Here is a 20,481-nt window from a genome sequence, read left to right on the forward strand (position 1 = left end):
AGAGGCTGATCGAGGTACTAGACAGGCAGCGGCGGTGACAGTTGGGCGTCCTTCCTACACCGGGGGCATAGCTGGGAGAAGCGGCAGTCGAGGGACTCTGCAGCAGCAGCTCGGCTGTGAGCGCGGCCTCTCTGTTCACGCCATTGTAGAGTATTGAGAGGGAGGGTGAGGAGAGAGAGGTTTTGGTTCTGTTGAGTTACCTAGGCGTGAGATGTTTGGGGTAAACCCACCAATCATATGCTGTTAGGAACAAATTTCAGGAAATTATGGCCTAAACTATATTGCCCCACTATAAAACGCTTGTTTCTTTACTTAATTTTCACTAGATAAGTCATGTCACTACATCATCAAAATAATATACTAGAGTCTATGCACATTAATTGGCTTCTCTCCTTTTAGGGGCGAAATTGACATTTTCAATTTATCCATTTTAATTGGAGGACGGGTAAGTAATTTAAAGATCGATGTTTCATAAATAACCACATCCAAATGTATCTTCACTTTACGAAAGGACCTTCACATTTGGTAGAGTGCACATTAACTAGAATCCTAATCTCACTCTGCTTCATCTTCCTTCTTCTCGCTACCTTTGTTGGGCTCAAATGCTCATCATCTCCACCGTGCATTGCTCATTACCATCACCTTCCGACAGGAGTCACTTGCCGTGCGTTGCCTTCATGACTCCGACAGGAGTCACTTGTCATTGGATTTGCACCTTTTGACATTGTATCTTCATAAAATCAAATCAATCCATCCCATGCCGAAGATGTAAAACCTCTCAAGCTGTCTTGCTTTTTCCAATTGGACATACTTTCAAACGAGGATTTTGTCTTGCACCTAAAAAGTCAGCCAACATTTGTCGGGTAACGATTCCCCTTGGCGTGGGCAACCATGCTTTATCCCACATGAGCTTTAAAATAATGTTACTTGGTTGAATAAGAGAACCATATTGATATCTCGCTTATAGTTTAGTAAATGTATTTTTGTTTCTTGTTAAGCATGTTTATGTTCTAAGTAAACGTTTGGAGGTATATGATAGGACCCTCTTTTACCTGAATTCGTGCCCGTTAGTGAGGGTTGCGCTTTCATTTCAAAAGCGAACTTGCCGTCTAGGAGGAGGAAATGAGCAAACTTGCTGCCTTTAAGCAAACTTGAAATGACTTCTTGATTTTCTTTTGCGTGGAAAACTTTTTCTCTCTTTCTTTATCTTTCTGATTTGTGCTCTTGTCCAATCAAACGCATAAACATGTAACTCTCGACTGCTATAGGTACAACTCGAACGGAGGGGAGGGCCCTCTTTCCATGTGCTTTCCCCGGACTCTACGACTCCTCTGTTTATCATTGTGTCACGTGACGATCTAACATACAGTAAGAAAAATCCCAATCAATTTGGCTCCAGCTCGGCTAGCACAATCTAGCCATATCTGAGATCGAGCATTTATGACTCGGTCAAGTGCGGCCAAGCCCGAGATCCAAGACTCGCGTTCAATCTTGGCTTGGGCTTGTCGGTGTTGTTGTCTCCTTCACCTTGACGGTGATAGCGACGAAGAAGAGAGAGATTCCTCAAGGAGGAGAGAGGAGGTGGTTGTTGCCGCGCAAGCTGGGAGAGACGGCACCCACTATGTGCGTGCAGCGACAGCATATAGGGGCAATGGCACGGCTCCTATCTAGGGGCTGAGATCATAAGGGGGGAAAGTGGGCATGTGAGATTAGGGCTTTTTGAGATTGCATGTCTGGTGGACATGTGACGCAAACCTAGTGATGAATAAAACAGAGACAGTAAATGAAAACTATTTTGGAGCGGTACCCATCTCCAATAAAAAAGATCTACATAGGAAATTAGGGTTCTTTGGGATTTACATGTGATTTAGTAGATTAAGACACTTTTTAACATTAACGCTAGGACATGAAAAGGGAAAAAAAATGCCATCACGTTCATAACCAGCTAAGAAAATGCTAATTGACGACATATGACCAAATAAGTTGGTGCACTTGATGCGAGGCGTTTTACTATAATTTTCGATAGCCCAATCCAAGCCTAGTTGGGCCAAAAATGTTCAAGCCCAACAATTAGAAGCTGCAAACTAATGACAAATAATGATATACGGAACTCATTGATTATGTACTTTTTCTCAATTATTTTATTATTATTTCTAACTATTTCTGAGCTTTTTAGAGAAATTCGTGAAATTTCCGTTGATTAGACATTATATACATACAGATATATGTTTGGTGGAGAGATTGTTATCAAATCTGGCTGGTCCATTTTATCATTAGAAATGATTCCTCTTTTCTATACGTAAAAGGGTGGGAAGAGGCGCTCAACTTCAAGTTCCATACCCACAACGGAATGTTGAGTTTAAGCCATCTCATCACTGCCGCCACACTACGATGCTAGTGAGAATAGAATTGGGGTTATCCTACGCCATGGCATGGCCAAACCTACGCCGCAAACGAACGAAGGCTTCCTAAGATCGAGGAATGACCGGTAGATTCGAACTTACAACTAGGGATGTCCTGAGAGTAAGTCCTACATCACTAGGTTAACCATTGCTGTGGTGGAAATGAATCCCATCATGTGCATGGGAGATGGAACAAACACTCACAAAAATTGAGAATATTTGCAGCCCCACATGGTCCTGAAGAACAAAACCTAAGGAAACAGAAAGTCATGGTCCACAATAACATCGCCGTTAGAGTGTCGGCACATGAGGTTGTACACAATGAACCAAATGACAGAAATAATGCTTGCAGATCCTCCCCCCAGTCAATGTTCTCCTTGTCCTCCCTTTAGGCATCTTCCCTCGTACGAGAAGTATGCCGCATTAATAGCTTCGGCCGAAAGTAGTTCTCGTCTTTTCAGAAGAAATTCAATGTATCATAGGATACAAATGTTTTGCTAATAAAAAAAATAAAAAATAAGTACATTGTTAATCCTAAAACTTATTACAAAAGTGTAACATGAGTCCTAAATCTTAAAACAAATCATAAAACTTGTCATATTAGACTAATCAAGCCATTCCATTGATTGCACTCTTTAAAAATTTTAGTACCCGATTGCATTTTTGTGACAAGTTTTATGACTTAATTGTACATTTTGAAAGTTTTAGGACTCGATTACACTTATGTGACAAGTTTTTTATTGCACTTTCTGAAAATTGTAGGAGTTATTTATATTTCCGTGATAAGTTTTAGAACTTTAGTGCAGTTATTACAAAAAATAATATGTGGATCACATTTAGAAAACAACTGTGTGACTACTAAGCCATAAGAGGATGTCTTAGCTCTAGGAATCGATTGCATCTAGATTCATGTCCCACACGATTCGATCACATTCCAGGTTCAAGCAATTCATACTTTTAATATGAATATGTAATCTCCTAAAAGTGAATGAATCTAGTGATTTATAGGTACAGTTTAGACTCAGTATCTATCAATTCATAAAATTCATATGCTTATCTATAAAAAGTTGCACCTTTTGTTTTAGTATCTATGGACATTATGTATTTGAAAGCTACAGAATACTTGTTGCCTAAGAATTGATAGCATTGTTTTATTGACGCAAGTCTCTAAATGTTGTTTCATCTATCCTTGCATTTTTTTTTTATAATTTAAAGGCACGAGAGCAAAGATCCGACTATCTGAAGTTCATTAAACACTTTGTAAATTCCATGAATCGATTATGTTCAGGCCTTTAACCTCTGCGGTGGCTTTGACTCAAATTTTATTGCATACGATTGATGGGATTGGCATGCAATCTCCAGTTCCTACACTAGAATTTCCACAATGCCCCAACCAACTGCACCAGCCTTGGGGATTTTACAATTGCCTTTGCAATGTACAAAACTGTAGCCACAGGGTTTGAGAACATTTTTTGAAAAATCACGGCATGCATAACAACGGACTAGAGAAATATATGACATTTTCTAAGTTCATTGTGGCATAGTAACAGTTATGAAAGATTCCGGTTAGTGATGGAAATTTGAGAGCATGTAGAAGAGGGAGTTTTAAAATTAATTACCTTAAAAAACATAAGCAAATGAACGCTCTATTTATAGGGACAAATTTTGAATCGAGGGGAAGCTTGCGCAGGCCCAACTTGACCTTGCACAAATGGCGGCCAGCCTTTTAATTTTTGAAAAATTATGCAAAATAATATTTACATTTTTACTCAAATTTCACTGAACTTTTTTTTTATTATTATTTTTAATTTTGTGATTCAGTTGGAAGTTAGGGTTTTATTGAATTTCGTTAAAAATTTGATCATTCTTGAAGCTCTTGATGAGCACGGCCCCAATGGTCCTCTTTGATCGAACTTTTAAAGAAGTAATATTTTCAGTCAACTTTGATTAAACCTTAAATCAAAATTAGGTGTCTACAAACATCTTTTGGATAAGAGTATTCACATCAACGTAAAACAGTTAACAAAGTCTTTGCTCCATGGCACAGAGTGAGTAACAAAGGAACTGCAGCTAATTCGCAAATTGGATTTGAACCAATCAAGCTACTTTCCTTCTTAATAGATTGTGAGTGAATTTATTGTCCTCCTCATTATAGTCCATTATAGTAAATTGGAGTGAGTTTTCAGGTGCATGAATTATAAAAGAACCTAAGTCACTGCAAAACCAAAAAAAAAGGTATCATTTTGTTTCTAACCCATAATAATTCTTTTAAGAATGAAAAACCATTGCCATTTCCTTAAAATTTCATAGTAAGTGTCATGCTGAAGTACAACTAAAAGATCCAATAGGATCTCTAAAATACAAACATACTGTGCATCTATACCGAACAATTTCTTTCATTTACAGCTAGAATGGTAATGGAACACATCAACAGGGTAATTTTTAGACTACTCATTTCATTTTTACATCAATTTAATCGACTTAAATTTAACTATTCGCACTAATAGCTTCCTTAAATAGGAAGGAGTGGTCGACATACAAATGAAGACTCACGCTTGAGGACAAACATACAAGGAGTTTGAATATTATCTCCTTCCATTATCTAAAAGAGAGCTGAACATGTCACACATCTTCAGTTTTGTGAAGAAAAACAGTCGGCGAGTGAACCTCAAGAACCTCGTGGAGTGATTAACGAATGGCCATGCGTGGATTAGATACATGACACGGGTTGGATTGCTCAAAGTTACCAATTGCGAATAGTTCCACGATTAGGCCCCTCACCAGAGCTTTAGCAGGATCTGACATAATCCATTAGAATAGTAGATTATTTCGTTGGCCTGTATCTCCCAACTTGCAAAGTGATGCGAAACCAAAACTTAAAAAGGAGCGAAGATAACTCCTGTAAGCACATGTGATAGGAAAATTATCAAACAAATCATAAACCTAATGCACTAATTCATTCTTAAATCTTTTAATTGTGTCAATTTAATCCTAAACTTTTTAATGATTGCAAATGTAATTATTCCTATCAATTTTGACCGAAACGCTAATGTGGTGGTTTAGTCAGCGTTGACCATCCTCTATGGTGTGGTCGACATTGATATTGACATTGACAATTTTTAAAATCTTTTCAGATTTTTCTTTCTTTTTCTGTTTTTTTCTTTCCTTTTGGCTGGTGGCCGATGAGGGCTAGGCGAGGGTCCTCGCCAAATTTGGGGAAGGGTCGCCTTACTCGCGACTAGTGAGGGCTTGGGCAAGGTGGCCCTTGCTCACGGTTGGCGAGGGCTTAGGTGAGGGCTACAACCCTCGCCAACGGCCATCAAGGGCTTGTGGCCCCTCGCCCAGTGATTCGCGACGGTTGTTGTGCCTTCGTTGGCCACAATAAAGAAAAAAAAAGATAAGAGAAAAAAGAAAAGAAAAAAATAATTCAATTAAAAAAATTGTGAAATAAAATAACTAGCGTCCATGTCAAATGTCCATGTCAGTGATTTTCAGTTAAAATTTGGTGGATGAACTATATTTGCAAATTATCAAAAATTTTAAAATTGAATTTATTAAATTAAAATGTTTATTACTGAATTGATATTAATACAATAAGTTTATGAGTTTTTTGGTAATTTTCGGCATGTATGATAAGGCGAGTGGTCCTGCATTGATGAGCCCAGCCCATGAAAATGTTCCAATACTTAGCAAATTGTCACACGTTGCTTTGCTTGTGTGGTCTATATTTACTCCCGTCATTCAAAATATCAGGAACAACCCCATCAACTCCGTTAGTAAGTGCGGGAACCATATCAAGATCATCTCTAAACTTCAACTGGACTGTGAAGAGTCCTCGAATTTTCCAGTCAAACTGAGAGAGCGCTTGGCTCTTTCATGGAGATGCTTCATCTTCAGGTAATCCAGGCTTCTTTCTTCGGTTAATCTGATTGCAGTGGTTGCCCACTTGCGAAATGGCTTTGCTTTCGAGTTGCAACAAAAATTTTGATTCTTGATGGATTTTTGTGCTTTGAATGTCCACTTTCCTTCATGTTAGTTTGGAGTGATACTCATTTGGCATAGAAATTAGAACTTTTCCCGTTTTGCTTACGTGCAAAGTTAAGAGTTCTTTGGGGTTCGTAGCAGACAGATTGAAGGGCAATATCTAAGTGTGATTTCCAGTTGGGAAAAGTTTTTGCTCCTCAATTGTGTAGAAACATGAAGTGATGATGGTCTAGAGTGGTGCATTTCTCTATGCCATGATGTCTATTGCACAGTGAGAATTAAAACAGGGGACAATGTCAAAAATAGTCCATGCGCTCTTCTTCGATATTCAATTTCGGTCCTCCAATTTCAATTTTGGCCAATTTGGTCCTTGCGCTCTTTCAATTGAACCAATGTAAAAAATTGCCCCTTAAAAGAGACGGTGTAGAAGCAGACCGCGAATTGTCGAAATATTTGCTTAAATTGTTGCGTATTAAATTTAACCATTTTACCTACCTACCTTATCATTGAAAAACTGGCCATTTCTTGAAGGGTTGGTAATTGAGTAGTGAACTGGTGAATCTAGAAGCTTAAAGTAATAACAAGCTCATAGTTTTATGTTTTCATTCTTCATTGCTTAGTGATTCTAGTGTTGCCAGCAGATGAATTCCTAAAAGCATCCTACATACTACTTTGTTTTATATTCCCACAATCCAGTGAAACTGCAAATTAGCCCTGTAGTTACAGCAATTCTGTCATGGTTGGATTAAAGCGGTAGTTGAATCATCTGGTCCAGAATATGCTGAAGCTTCGCAATCTTGATTTGACAATCTTCTTTCCTAATTTCCTTTGCATCTCTAATCGGTCTTATCCTCTGTTAATTTTATTTACTGTACTGGTGTAGCTCACTATACTGAAATCAAGGTTCGTTTAAGCTTTTTCTTACTCAATCAACTGATGCTGCAGGGTGCCTCTATTATTGGCTGTGAATATTGTAAGAAATCTGTACATCCTTGGGGCCCACCTTCTCTACTTCCTAAACCATTTCTACAACTCACTGCAACGTCCAAGACTTTACTTAGCAAGTCTTCATTAGATAGTCGCCTATCAATTTCCTATAGGAGTCCAATATCAGCAGAAGCTGAAAAGCAAGGTTGGGATTTAGGAAGATTTCTGAAGACCATATACTTTTTCCAAGGACCCCCATCTCCTTCTAAGGTGCTTACTAGCATCCTACTGGTTTCGTAATGTCGATAAATGCAATTCTCTTTATGAATTAACTAATCTGGTTTTGTGGCTTTTTATCATTCTTGTGAAGTTCGTTGAATTCATAATTGAGAAACTGTCGGGTCCTGCACTCAGCGAACCGCCAAAAAGAATGGAGTCTTCCGGTATAGTCCTAGTTGCTGGAGCCACTGGGGGTGTAGGGAGAAGAGTGGTTGACATCTTACGCAAAAAAGGATTGCCTGTCCGTGTATTGGTACTTATCTCTTGCCTTGCTGGTTGCTCTTACTTCTTCTTATATGTTGTTGAGCTTAAAAAAAGAATTAACTACTTTATTGTTTCAGACAAGGTATCTAATATGCTTTTTTGATCATTGCACTCCATCTGCGATTCCACATTTCATTTGTTTCATTGCGGAAAACTTTCTAGGTCAGAAATGAAGAGAAGGCAAGAAAGATGTTAGGCCCAGACGTTGACTTGGTGAGCTTCCTATTGAATTTTGTTTCTTCTTGCAATTTATATTTTGCAGCTTAACTAAGCGTGGTGTCCTTTTCTTTAAACTGGATTTACTTGATTTGGAAAATGACTTCATAAGCCGAATTCCAACCATCAGACTGGCCATATTATGTAACTGAACATGAGCATGTATTGTGCATAATGGATAAAGAACTATTCATGTTTGTTTTTCTGTCATTGCTTAGACATGTTTCTTCATATGAGTTTGTATACTAGAGTGCTAGACTTACCTTATTGGAGCTTCCAAGGGTGTACTCTTGTCAATAATATGCATTTGTATGCAGCGATGCACATGTGCTTGTGTGTTGCCTCGGTGGTACTATGCCCTTGCCTCATCTCGTAGGTTATTGTAATCAGTTCTTTTTGTCATACTTCGATAAAAGTGCAATGAATAACTATCTAATGATCAGAATTTGTGATTTATGACATTTCACATCTATTTTCGATAAAATGATCATTTTTGTGGTGAAGTGGGTTATAACGATTTACGACACTTTTTATTGGACTCTGACAAAATGAACAAATTGATGACGGCGTAAAACAGGGGCACCATAGACGACTCTAAGATAGTGAGATGTACTGTATGACATTCACAGTTGAGATAAACCAGTCACAAAGTTGCTGAGAACTACTGGTTGTAGACCTATATAGAGCCTAACTTATGTGTATGTAGTCTGTTGACATGCAAGCTGTGAGCAACTAGTGTTCATGATTTGGAGGCTTTGATAATGCACTACAAATAATGTTCTCCCTTCAAAAATAAAATTCTGTTTATTTCTATGCTTACCGCATTTTACTCATAGAACATCTGGCGCATTACAAAACTTGCTAGTTTTAATTAGGTAGAGCACATGAAGCATGTTTATTTTGGTTGAATATCCAACGAGTGAATGGCCAATTCAGTCCCTTTGTTTAAAATATGACATTCATATGTCCTATCTATCCTTACTGGTCTGACTTTTCTTTTCACACTGTCAAACTGCCATTTTCCCCAACTTGATCCTTCTCTGCTTCCTAAATCTCAGGTAGTTGGGGACGTCACCAAGGAAAGCACTCTGGCCCTTGAGAACTTCAGAGGAGTGAGAAAAGTCATCAATGCTGTTTCTGTCATCGTTGGCCCAAAGGAAGGGGACACTCCTGACAGGGCCAAATACAGCCAAGTATGTTTTTTGAGCTTCTCATGCAAAATTTTCAGGCCGGAGATTTACCAAAGTATCGATAAAATTTATGTTAACTGTGTACCTCCAATCAAGTTTTCTGTGTAAGTTGCTTTTGTCCTGTATTATTTGAGTTCTTGACCTGAAAATTGTTGATGTGCAGGGAATCAAGTTTTTTGAACCAGAGGTTGAGAAATTACTCTATATCCTCGAGAAGTCAGATCCATTCTTAACTAAAATGCTCAATTTGAAGGTATAACTGAACACCATGATCGCGATAAGAGTGATTTCCTATTTAAACATGCAGATCAAAGGCGATTCACCTGAAATGGTCGAGTACATTGGGATGAGAAATTTAATCAATGCTGTCAAAAAGGGTGTTGGACTGCGGAATGGAAAAGTATTATTTGGTCTCAAAGGTGTGTGACTTCCATCATTTTGGATACTCTGACTACGTCGTCTAATTCTTTTTATACTTCCCTTTTGTCCCTTGCAAGTAAGTTTCCTTATTCCTGGAAAGAAAACTTTGAAGTTGTTCACTGTGAAGAGTTACTTTCCTTTTATGTTGGCCTGGGTTGTAAGATGTTAAGGCAATTAAATTAGCTTGAAGAAAAATGTGCGCCTTTATCTGTGGCTGTAAGAATCAAAGTCATGACTACATACACTCAGTTGACCGTATGTAAGAAGTTGTAGCCTGCTTTATTAGAGATGAGTGGTCTGTTCACATGATTAGCAAGCTTGAATAGCAAATTTAATAATGGTTATCTCTGGTACTTAAGGCCATAAGTCATTGACATTCTTTTTAGCTGTAGCCAACTGGGGAAAAGAAACATTTTTGAGGCAGTGCCCGAAGAGAGTGGGGGCTCATTTTTGGAATTGCATGAGACTAACGACCTACCTAGGGCTTCCCACATTGATTAAAAAGAAGCCACTCGAATTTAGCTTGTGAATTTACTACTGTACAATTTAGAGGGAACATAAGCACTTAGGTGGTTCTTTACATGGAAAAAATAAGCTGGCCGACTGGGTTTCTAATTCTGGTTTCTTTTATGTGCTATATTTTTGCAGACGATAAATTTAAAGATCTGCCTTGGGGTGCTTTGGATGATGTTGTGATGGGAGGAGTTAGTGAAAGCACATACATGATGGACACCAACGGTGGTGAAAATGGTGGGCCTACTGGAATTTTTCGAGGTTTGTTCTTGCCGAATTTGTTGCTTGCATGGAACATGTAGTTCTCTCTTGATGAACAATGTGTTTATGGTTTGCATTACATTTTTATTAACTTTCTTATTTGTCTATCTAATTGAAGGTGTTGTTTCCACTGCGAACAATGGTGGCTTTACCAGTATCAGAACAAAGGTCTGATCTTATGTTTGTCGAGAGTTCACAATTTTTTTATAGCATATGTGGTGCCTACCTGCAAAAAGATGCTTATTTCAAAGAAACTCTTTGTGGTTTATTTAATCACATATTGCATGTTCGATTAAGGACATCTAAGGTAGATGTAGAGAGTTCCTTCTGAAACTTGTGTTTTTATATCCAAAAGGCTTCAGCTAACATGAACTGTTACTTTTCTTGGTTAGCTTGAAACATTGTATAACCTGAATATAGAAGTAGAACCATAAATGAGGGCGCATGGTAGGAAATTCTTAGGTGAAAACTTTGTGGGAGGAGTACTTCAGGGCATAGGTTGAGAAAAAATTAGTCATGCAAAATTGTAACGTTTTAGTGCAAGAAATCTATCTGACTACATAAGCATAAAAAGTGAGTTGACATATCAACTGCGTACTCGAAAGCTACGTGCATTTCCTTGAATCTAATGTGCTCAAGGTATTAAAACAGCCTCTAGAGCTTAACTCATCCTGTTATCTGTGCCTGCATCTTAAGATACCTTGAGCCTTGGACTAGGCTAATCGATTTTTCCCCAATGTTTTATTCTCTATTAAATTGGATTTTGGTTATCCACTATCCACACACATTGTGATAGTAAACATCAATTTGGTTGCCAATTGGTGGATTGGTTCTAATGATGAGGGATGCCCTTACTACTGGTTAGAATTGTCTCTCTTACAAGGCAATTAATGAATTATTGTTATATTACGTTGATTGGTGAAGTATTAGTAAACTGGTTTCTCAGTTGACAACTGCACCAAGAATTATCTATATCATTTTGTATCCAAGAGGTTCAGTTGTCTACATTTGCAGTAGTTTTTGTTGTTTTGATGCAAATGAGTGACCTGTCTTGGCAGTTTATTGGCTTCATTTACTTGGCGCAGCAACAATTTTATCACTATATACCCATGTTTGTTGATAACTATATCCACATATCTTGTTATTGTTTTCTCCAATAGTGTGATGTGTGTGCAGGTCTTTTGTTTATTTGTGTGTGTCAGGTCATATGTTCCATTACTTTAAAACCGTTGGACATTTTTCTGTGGTAACTTTACTTTCTGATTTTCAGAATTTTACAGTAGCTGAGGATCTTTCTGCATATGATGGTTTAGAGCTTCGTCTAAACGGTGATGGCCGCCGTTACAAACTCATTGTTCGAACAAGCCGTGATTGGGACACTGTTGGTTATACAGCTGGCTTTGACACTGTTGGAGGGCTGTGGCAATCGGTATGCCTTGGTGGAGTCAAAGTTTGAGCTTGTTTTCTCCTAAGATTCCCCACATTTAATCTTCAATTGTATATTTAGGTTTGTTTGCCATTCTCTTCTTTGAGGCCTATATTTCGAGCACGAACTGTGACAGATGCTCCACCATTTGACCCAAGCAGTATTGTGTCATTGCAGGTGTGATTCTTCATGTATAGATTGGTGGTTTTTTTTTTTTTCAAATTCTTAAACCTTTCCTTTTTTTTGGCTAGAACTTGTTTAACCCTTCTTGTTGATTTAATGGTAATACATTTCAGCTAATGTTCAGCAAATTTGAGTATGATGGGAAATTGAACCCAACTTTTGTGGAGGGTGCATTTCAACTACCAATATCAAATATACGAGCTTACATAAAGGATCCTGTTGCTCCAAGGTTTGTTTTCTTTATTTGAAAATTGCATGAAACCGACACATTTTGGACACTCATTTCCTCTCTGTAAACTATGATTAGAGAAGATGGCAATATTAATGAGAAGACAGCAGAAGTTGTTGAACCCACAACTGCTTGACTACATGTGAAGTAAAGTTAACAGTATACCCACAAAGAATTCAAATTATTAAGCAAAAGTCTATTCTGCAAACAGGGTAGACTCAAGATATAAATGCTCAATTCGGAACTCTGGGGATTTCTGGATAATTCAACACTAACTGGCTGGTTACTCTTTCCTGATGCTTTTGATTTGATAGCAGTCATCATCAGTTACATTTAAATTGGTTGAATGTTAGGTTTGTACACGTGAGCTCTGCAGGAGTGACACGACCTGATCGGCCTGGACTTGATCTCAGTAAGCAACCTCCTGCTGTCCGCTTGAACAAGGAATTAGGATTCATTCTCACCTTTAAGTTGAAGGTGTGGTCTTTTACAATTTTATCCTATTTTCTCGGTGCTTAGATTATAGATTTCCTCAGCAAAAATGCTATTTGGACTCTGCATGACAGTCGCAGTATAATTTGCTGTGGACATTTGAAGCTGGTTATATATAATATCATTTGGTTGACACAATAAAAAGGCTCGGTACTTTGCCCCCTAAAGTTTATTTCATCTCAGATTACCTCTTACACTTTCACAACTTGCATAAGTTTGCCCCATATTCTTTATTGCTGGCAAATTTATCTCGAAATTAACTCGCCCTTGAAGCATACAAGATATTAGCTGTCGGAACTGATGAATATATTTGTTTGAGGAAATCCTTTGATGCCAAAGTATGCCATTAATGAACCAAAGGTTTTTTACTTTCTTATATTGGCAGACAGAGAATTCACTGGTGAATGACTAGGATTTGCACCAAACAATCTCTTTGGACAATCCATATCATCAGTCCTGGGTCACGTGCCTCAAAAGCAACTCAGTTCTAGTGAAAAATTTGCCGACAGCAAGGACTTGGGGCAAACTGATATAGATTGTGAAAGTTTAGGGGTCAAAGTGACACAAGTTAATCTTCAGGGGGATGAGTATAATCTCAGGGAGAAAAATACAACTTTTCAAAACTTTGATAATGTGTGGTTGGACCAGTAACTTTCTCTTGAGGGAGGGGTTCTGGATTTCTATGGTCCTACCATGCTTGCATTAGATAAAGCTCATTTTATGGAAGTCTTATGCAGTCGCTAAGTGAATAATAAAATACTCCTTTCAATGAAAAACAGCTGCCTTTGTGTCTTTGATTTTGTGACATCACCGTGTATATTTTGTAGCCATGTCGTGAACTATGTATTGATGTTACTTCTGCAACTCTGTAGGTTTTGTAAATTTTGTTTTGTCAACTCTATATAATGCCAAACTACATATCATCTTGCTCTTGTTATGACTTCTCCCGGTCCGACTTATTCCACCTCTTCTTCCCATGGAAAGTGTTCAGTCTGGAATCAATTTTTATTCCCTGTTGTCACTTTATCATTTTTCTGGCCTTATCTGGAGCAGGGGGAGGATTTGATACGAGAGAGCGGAATTCCATATGCTATTGTGAGGCCTTGCGCATTGACTGAGGAGCCAGCTGGAGCAGATCTTATTTTTGATCAAGGAGACAACATTACGGTAAAGGACTATCTTTGGTTCCTTACATAGCTAGATTCTTTCATCTGTGTCTTGTTTCTGATGTATATTTTTTGAATTTTCTTTATCCAGTGTCTATGGGAAACTAATGTGTTCTTAATTTTCTTTTTTGTGGAATGGTTCTACTATTCAGGGGAAAATTTCAAGGGAAGAGATTGCTTGTATTTGTGTGGCTGCTCTGGAAAGTCGATCTGCTTGCGACAAGACATTTGAGGTAAGTAAATGGCATTGAATTCATGTCGCATAGGGAAGGTTCTCTGCTTATCTGGAACTATTGATGAGAAGAGGGAGATTACTAGTTTCCTTTGGCAATAGGGGAATTTGTTTCAATGTTCTGTCCTTAACGCCAAAGGAACGAAACAGATAGGTTAAGGAGTTTGGGCATTTTCTTTTATTTGGTGAGATATATGAGTGTTTATGATAGTAACTCAATGAGCTGATCTTTGCTTTTAGATGAGGGAGATTATCTGCCTTGACTAGATACACTAATGAGCATTGTGAGAGGATTTTGTGTGCTCAGTCAAAGCAAGATTTTGTGGTTCAAAAGTGAGAATGATGTCTGTTCTCATCCTGTCAAGAATCTTAATTTAATTGTCTCTGCAGGTTAAAAGTGTAGTCCCATTCAGCGAGCCTTTTACAGTGGACCCTGAAAATCCGCCTCCTGAGAAGGACTACAATGAGTACTTCAAAAATTTGAAAGATGGCATCACAGGGAAGGAGTTCCTTCAGAAAAGTCCCGTTGCTGTCTAATAGCCAGTTCATCTTAGATCTTTCACATCATACTTGTAAGTACATCTTGTAACTTGTTCTGAATTAATTTCTTGGAATTTGTGCGAACTGCTTACTGTATGTGCATGGTTTACACGTCATCGTTCTTGTGACTCTTTTTAGACTAGTTCCAGATGAAACAGATGAATAGAAATTGTTGAGATGATTCGTTTTTTGGTGAAAGTTCTAAAACTAACATGCACGGATATTGGCTGGAAAAATGGTGGATATACATGGTCATCTTTCTAATTAAAATGCAATTCAAGTTTGGATTCTTTAATTTACATCAAGTGCGAGACTGCAACTTACTTTTTTTTCTTTGTATCGTGTAGGAATCTTGCTCTGAAGATAGCAGACATTATGTAATTAGAAAACTCACTAGGGAAAATATATGTCAGTGCTGAAACTCTCACGTCACTTCATCAAACTTGGTGTAGCGACAATCAAAAGGATGCTGGTTCATTTTGTTTATAAGTACATGGATCAACATTCATCTGTTGTATACTGAAACTTATGTTTATACGAAAAGGTATTGCATCCTGTTTTGGTAGCACTTCTTCGAATTTTGGCATTTGACTATTCTGTTGGATGATCGATTGTCTGTCTCATTCCATGTTCAATCCTTTCCAGAGTCATTTTCACTGTAACAATTATATGATCTGCCCTCAACAACCCATCATGTATAGTTCCGGGCAGAATTTTTTCAATTAAAGACAGGCTTTGTTGTGAGGGATTCTAAACACTGTCTACAGATGAAAATTTGACAGTGAATTATCATTTCTTTATGCTGTTGAGGACGGTGTCGCTAGAGATATTGCTAAAAACTACTAGGTACAATGGATCATCCACTATAGCTTGAATGATATTTCTTCTAACAAACTAAAGGCATCACATTAGTAGCAAAATCTAGGATGCTTCATAAAGAAAAAGGAAAATGATTCTTAGATCATGCTAAATATAAACACGAAATCGTGACAGATTGTAGCTAACGGTTTGGTCATTTTTTTTCATCAAGAAAGGCAAGGACATAACCAAAAAAAGGAAAAAATGACAGTGTTGAAGAGTCTCTGTTGAAAAGAAAACAGCTGTACCTGTGGCAAGCGTCCATATGTATGAAGGGAAAATGCAGGAGTCTTGGGTAAAAGTTTATTGGTTAAGTACTTATCAAACAGGCTGCGAAAGCACCCTTCAGATGACTTCTTGTCTCTTGCTTGAAGTGGTCCCAGAATTTTCTTTTGACTGTAGCCATGAAAAACACAGTATTTTTGTTTGATTTTGCTTCAAGCGGTACCTGATCATCTTGTCCTTCATATGTAATTTGATACCTCCAGAGCTATTGGTACACTGATCTCTGTGAATCTATAGTATTCACTTCGCATTCTCGCGATCGATTCACTCGTTTTAGCAGTATATTAAATGCATTGTAGATCCAAGTGTCACGGGTCGGTCGATTTACAACGATCCCACACCCGTGCAGCCTTAGAATCACTCACAAGTCAGCCTTGCACACACATACACTTGATTCACAAGAATGGAGAGAAAGCAGCGTAGTAGTATTTCCTTACAAATGAGCATGTACAAATAAAGGGGGAGGGTCCCTTGTATATACAAGTACGAATCTAATCTGATATGTTGATCCCCTCATGATCTAATGGTAATGTTTAAACCAATACAATCATTATATAACTACACAAGAAGTTCTAGAGACCCTAGGGGCATAGGGAAGCTGAAGGGACATCTGCCAAAGGAAGCTGCAGGGTCGTTTGTCAGAGGCAACTTAAGGGTTGCTGACGGTGGTCGCGCCTAGTCACGGATGGATCATGTCCCATGCATGAATAGGCTACATCCCATGCACTAATGGGCTACATCCCATGCATGTAAGGGGCTACGTCTCGTTCACGGATGGGCTCGGAGCCCTTCGCTCTCTTGGGCTGTGTCATTCTCCCCAACCTAATCGGGCGATGCCCTCGTCGTGTTTTTAGCATGAAATGCATCAATGTACTTTCGGAATTGCTAAAGAGTTTCGGAGGGTTCCTAACTTGCTTCACTCTCTGGAAGACCTCTCTATCGGACCAAGTATTCTCGCCTTGGCACCCGATATTTCTTCCGTATGATCTGATCAGCCATGATGCACTCGACATCTCGGTCATACGAGGTTTTTTCCCCAAACGGTGCCCGCTGCGACTTCTCTCGGTCTGAGTCTTCCTCATTTACATGGAAAGGCTTAAGCATATTTACGTGGAACACCGGGTGTAGCTTGAGCTTCGGTGGCAAGTCCAGCTTGTATGTGACATTTCCAATTCGTTTGAGCGCTCGAAAAGGCCATTCGTAGCGACCGATCAAGCCTTTGTGCACGTCCTTGTATCGGAGGACTGCGTGTAGCTTGGCCAACATTAGGTCCCCGACTTGGAATTTCACGTGCCGTCGCTTCTTATTGGTCTATTTCTTCATGCGTTTGGAGGCCTTGTGTAAGCACGCCCGCGCTAAGTCCACTTCCTCATGCCACTTTTTGGCGAACTTGTATGCGGATGGGCTATTCCCCCGATAGCCCGAGGCAACCGTGTTCGAAGTGAGCGGCTGTTGCCCCGTCACGATCTCGAACAGGCTCTGGTTTGTGAACTCACTTCGCTGTAAGTTGAACGAGAACTGAGCTACATCGATTAGTCTCGCCCAATTTGCTTGCGTTGTGCTCACATAGTGCCGGAGATATATTTCGAGAAGTTCATTCGCCCTCTTCGTTTGTCCGTCGGTTTGGGGATGCAAATTCGTGGAGAAGTTGAGGTTCGACCCCAGCAACTTGAAGAGCTCGGTCCAAAACCACTTGGTGAACCAAGGATCGCAATCGGTCACGATTGTTCGTGGGACTCCCCGGTATTTGACGACATGCTTGATGAATAGTTTGGCCGCCTTCTCGGTCGGACAATCCTTTGTTGTGGGCACGAACGTTGTGTAATTATAGAATCGGTCCACTACGACCATGAGGGTCCGACATCCTTTGGACTTGGGTCAATTCACAATGAAGTCCATGGAGATACTCTCCCATGAACGTTCCAAGACAGGAAGTGGCTCGAGAAGTCCCGACGGTGAACATTGTTCGATCTTATCTTGTTGGCACATGAGACATGTTTTGACATACGCCTCGACGTCGTTCCACATGTGAGGCCAGCAGTATTGGTCCTCAACGAGCGCCATGGTGCGGTAGATCCCTGGATGTCCTACCGATGCATTAGGAGCTAGGTCGACTTATGATGTTGGCCAACTTCGTCTTCGGCTCAAGGTATCGACCACTAAATTGGCATTTCCTGGTTTATACTCTAGCACGTAATTGAACTCGGCGGAAATCCTACCCACCGAAGCTTGTTTCGGACTCATCTTTTTGGATTTGAAAGTAGCTCGCGGCCCGTTATTCATCGAACGGCGAACTTTGATCCCGGGAGATAGTACCTCCGCGTACAGGCGGAGTCAACCACCGCGGTCATCTTCTTTTCTTGGATCGTGTAATGTTGCTCAAGATCTCATTCAACTTTCGAGACTCGAACGCATACGGATGTCCATCCTGCATGAGAACACCACTTATCGCCAAAATCGGAGCGTCGGTCCCTACCTCGTATGGCTTGGCATGATTGGGCGGCCACGAGCTTTGGCTCCTCGGTCATGATTTGTTTCGACCGATCGAGCGCTTTTTGGCATCGTCCGTCCACTCCCGGCCTTTCTTTCTTCAACATATTCGTGAGTGGCACGGTGATGCTTGAATATCCCGAACAAAGTGTCGATAGTAATTTGTGAGGCGAGAAAGCTTCGACCTCGGCTTAGTCACCTTGGTGGGGCTCCCATTTGACAATGGTACGGATCTTGACCGTACGTCCATCCCCAGCGAGATCAAGCTTGGTGAACCAACGAGCTTTCCCAAGCGATCGCATAAGTCCGCAATGAGGGGATCGGATACTTGTTCTTTATAGTGAGCTTATTCATGTGACTTGGTAGTAACTCGATTGAAGATCAAGCTTGGTGAACCTACGAGCTTCCCCAAGCTAATTGAATAAGTCTCGCAATGAGGAGATCATATACTTGTTCTTTATAGTGAGCTTATTCAACGCCCGGTAATCAATGCACATACGGAGGGACCTGTCATGCTTCTTTTGAAATAGTACCGAGGCGCCGAACGGAGTTTTGGACGGCCGAATGTATCCCACATTGAGTAGCTCCTTGAGTTGTTTCTGTAATTCCTCTAACTTGGGTGGGGCCATGCAATAAGGTGCCATGGTCGGTGGTCGGGCATTAGGCACCAGCTCGATCTTATGATCCACCTCTTTTCGAGATGGCAGCTTCTTGGGTAGCTGGGGTGGCATCACATTTTGGAACGAATCGAGGACGTGGGTCACCTCGGTTGGAACTTCACTTTCCTTGTCCTTGCCCTTGCCCTTATCATCCTCGACCTTCAAGGTTGCCAAGAAGGTCACATCACCTTTGTTTGCTCCTTTCTTAAGCTGTATAGCTTAGAGCATCTTCCTATCGCGTCCCGACTCGCAATGGATCGGGACCACGCATTGGCATCGCATGTCCAGAATACATATACAATCCGTAAATGCATTACACCCGCATTTATATGATCAAGGAATCCCAAACCCAGTACAAGATCATAATCGTCAAGGGGGATTACCTCGATATTTTCCTTGCTGGTTCATGGACTAAGATGAAGCTCCACGTCCCTAGCCATACCGCTAGTTGGGACCTTCTTGGAGTTCACCGTTTTGAGTCAACCGGCTCCTCCTTCCTTAATCCGAAGATTTAGCTTCTTCGCGGCTTTTTGGGATATGAAGAGGTCAGACGCATTGGTATCTACGAACGCACTCATCGTGGTACTCTCGATTTTCATGTTCACAAACATCATTCCTTTGGACTCTCTCAGCTTGGGTGCGTCCATACGTGGATGCATGGTGATCACCTCATTCACGCGTGTTGCTTCTATCTCGCGAGCTTCCCCTTGAGCTCAGCGATCTCAGCGCGTATGGCGGCCTCCTGGGTCTCATCTTGCTGCTGCAGCTCATGAGTCACGGGCCCCAACACCTCGTCGCGGAGCTCTCCCATGCCGGCTTTGAGCTCTTGCATCTCGGCTAAGAGCTCCTCCCTTCCGGCCTCCACTTCTTCAACGGTTTGTTGTAGGTCATCGACTATCCCTTGAACATCCATGACGGTTTCCTCTAATGCCGTCATTCGATGGTCCAAGTCACCCATTTGATCGAGGGAGCACGACTCCTCCTAGTTTAGACGTCGACTCTCTCGGTCGCCCTTTGATGATCCTCGCGGTCCTCATCTTGGACATTCACAGCACTGGAACGTGGGTCAGCCATTGCGCTAGGAACAAAGGCTCTGATACCACTTGTCACGGGTCGGTCGATTCACAACGATCCCACACCCGTGCAGCCTTAAGATCACTTCCAAGTCAGCCTTGCGCACACACACACTCGATTCACAAGAATGGAGATAAAGCAACGTAGTAGTATTTCTTTGCAAATGAGCATGTACAAATGGAGGGGGAGGGTTCTCTATATATACAAGTGCGGGTATAATCTGATCCATTGATACACTCATGATCCAACGGTGGTGTTTGAACTAATACAATTATTACACAATTACACAAAAAGTTCCAGAGGTCTTAGGGGCGTGGGGAAGCTCAAGGGACGTCTGTCAAAGGAAGCTGCAGGGTTGTTTGTCAGAGGTAACTGAAGGGTCAGGGACGGT

General features: G+C 40.4%; 2 protein-coding genes across 4 annotated transcripts; one reads left to right on the plus strand and one right to left on the minus strand.

The window, feature by feature from the left end:
* Window positions 1–6,138: 6,138 nt before the first annotated feature.
* Window positions 6,139–15,292, plus strand: LOC115684753 (protein HIGH CHLOROPHYLL FLUORESCENCE PHENOTYPE 173, chloroplastic). Of its 3 annotated transcripts, XM_030609617.2 has the most exons (17): window positions 6,139–6,299; window positions 7,332–7,583; window positions 7,684–7,845; window positions 8,019–8,069; window positions 9,131–9,265; window positions 9,426–9,449; window positions 9,570–9,681; window positions 10,331–10,456; window positions 10,575–10,624; window positions 11,727–11,885; window positions 11,964–12,059; window positions 12,179–12,294; window positions 12,648–12,771; window positions 13,840–13,953; window positions 14,105–14,185; window positions 14,575–14,756; window positions 15,072–15,292. In XM_030609617.2, exons 1-16 carry the CDS (start codon window positions 6,279–6,281, stop codon window positions 14,719–14,721), a joined length of 1,770 nt encoding a protein of 589 aa, XP_030465477.2. In that variant the 5' UTR covers window positions 6,139–6,278; the 3' UTR covers window positions 14,722–14,756; window positions 15,072–15,292. The 3 variants fall into 3 exon arrangements, with proteins under 3 accessions (XP_030465477.2, XP_056171566.1, XP_056171568.1); XM_056315591.1 differs by lacking the exon at window positions 14,575–14,756; XM_056315593.1 differs by lacking the exons at window positions 14,105–14,185; window positions 14,575–14,756; window positions 15,072–15,292 and having other exon boundaries at window positions 12,648–12,706; window positions 13,840–13,951.
* A 3,478-nt stretch (window positions 15,293–18,770) lies between these two features.
* On the minus strand, window positions 18,771–19,953 carry LOC130138166 (uncharacterized). Its single transcript, XM_056311378.1, has 2 exons — window positions 19,714–19,953; window positions 18,771–19,175 (listed from the first exon to the last, which is right to left on the minus strand). Exons 1-2 carry the CDS (start codon window positions 19,951–19,953, stop codon window positions 18,771–18,773), a joined length of 645 nt encoding a protein of 214 aa, XP_056167353.1.
* Window positions 19,954–20,481: the final 528 nt, after the last annotated feature.

This window comes from Syzygium oleosum, unplaced genomic scaffold (assembly GCF_021117445.2).
Source record: "Syzygium oleosum isolate NSW1041296 unplaced genomic scaffold, Sole_v2.1 Sole_v2.01, whole genome shotgun sequence".
NCBI classification, from domain to species: domain Eukaryota; kingdom Viridiplantae; phylum Streptophyta; class Magnoliopsida; order Myrtales; family Myrtaceae; genus Syzygium; species Syzygium oleosum.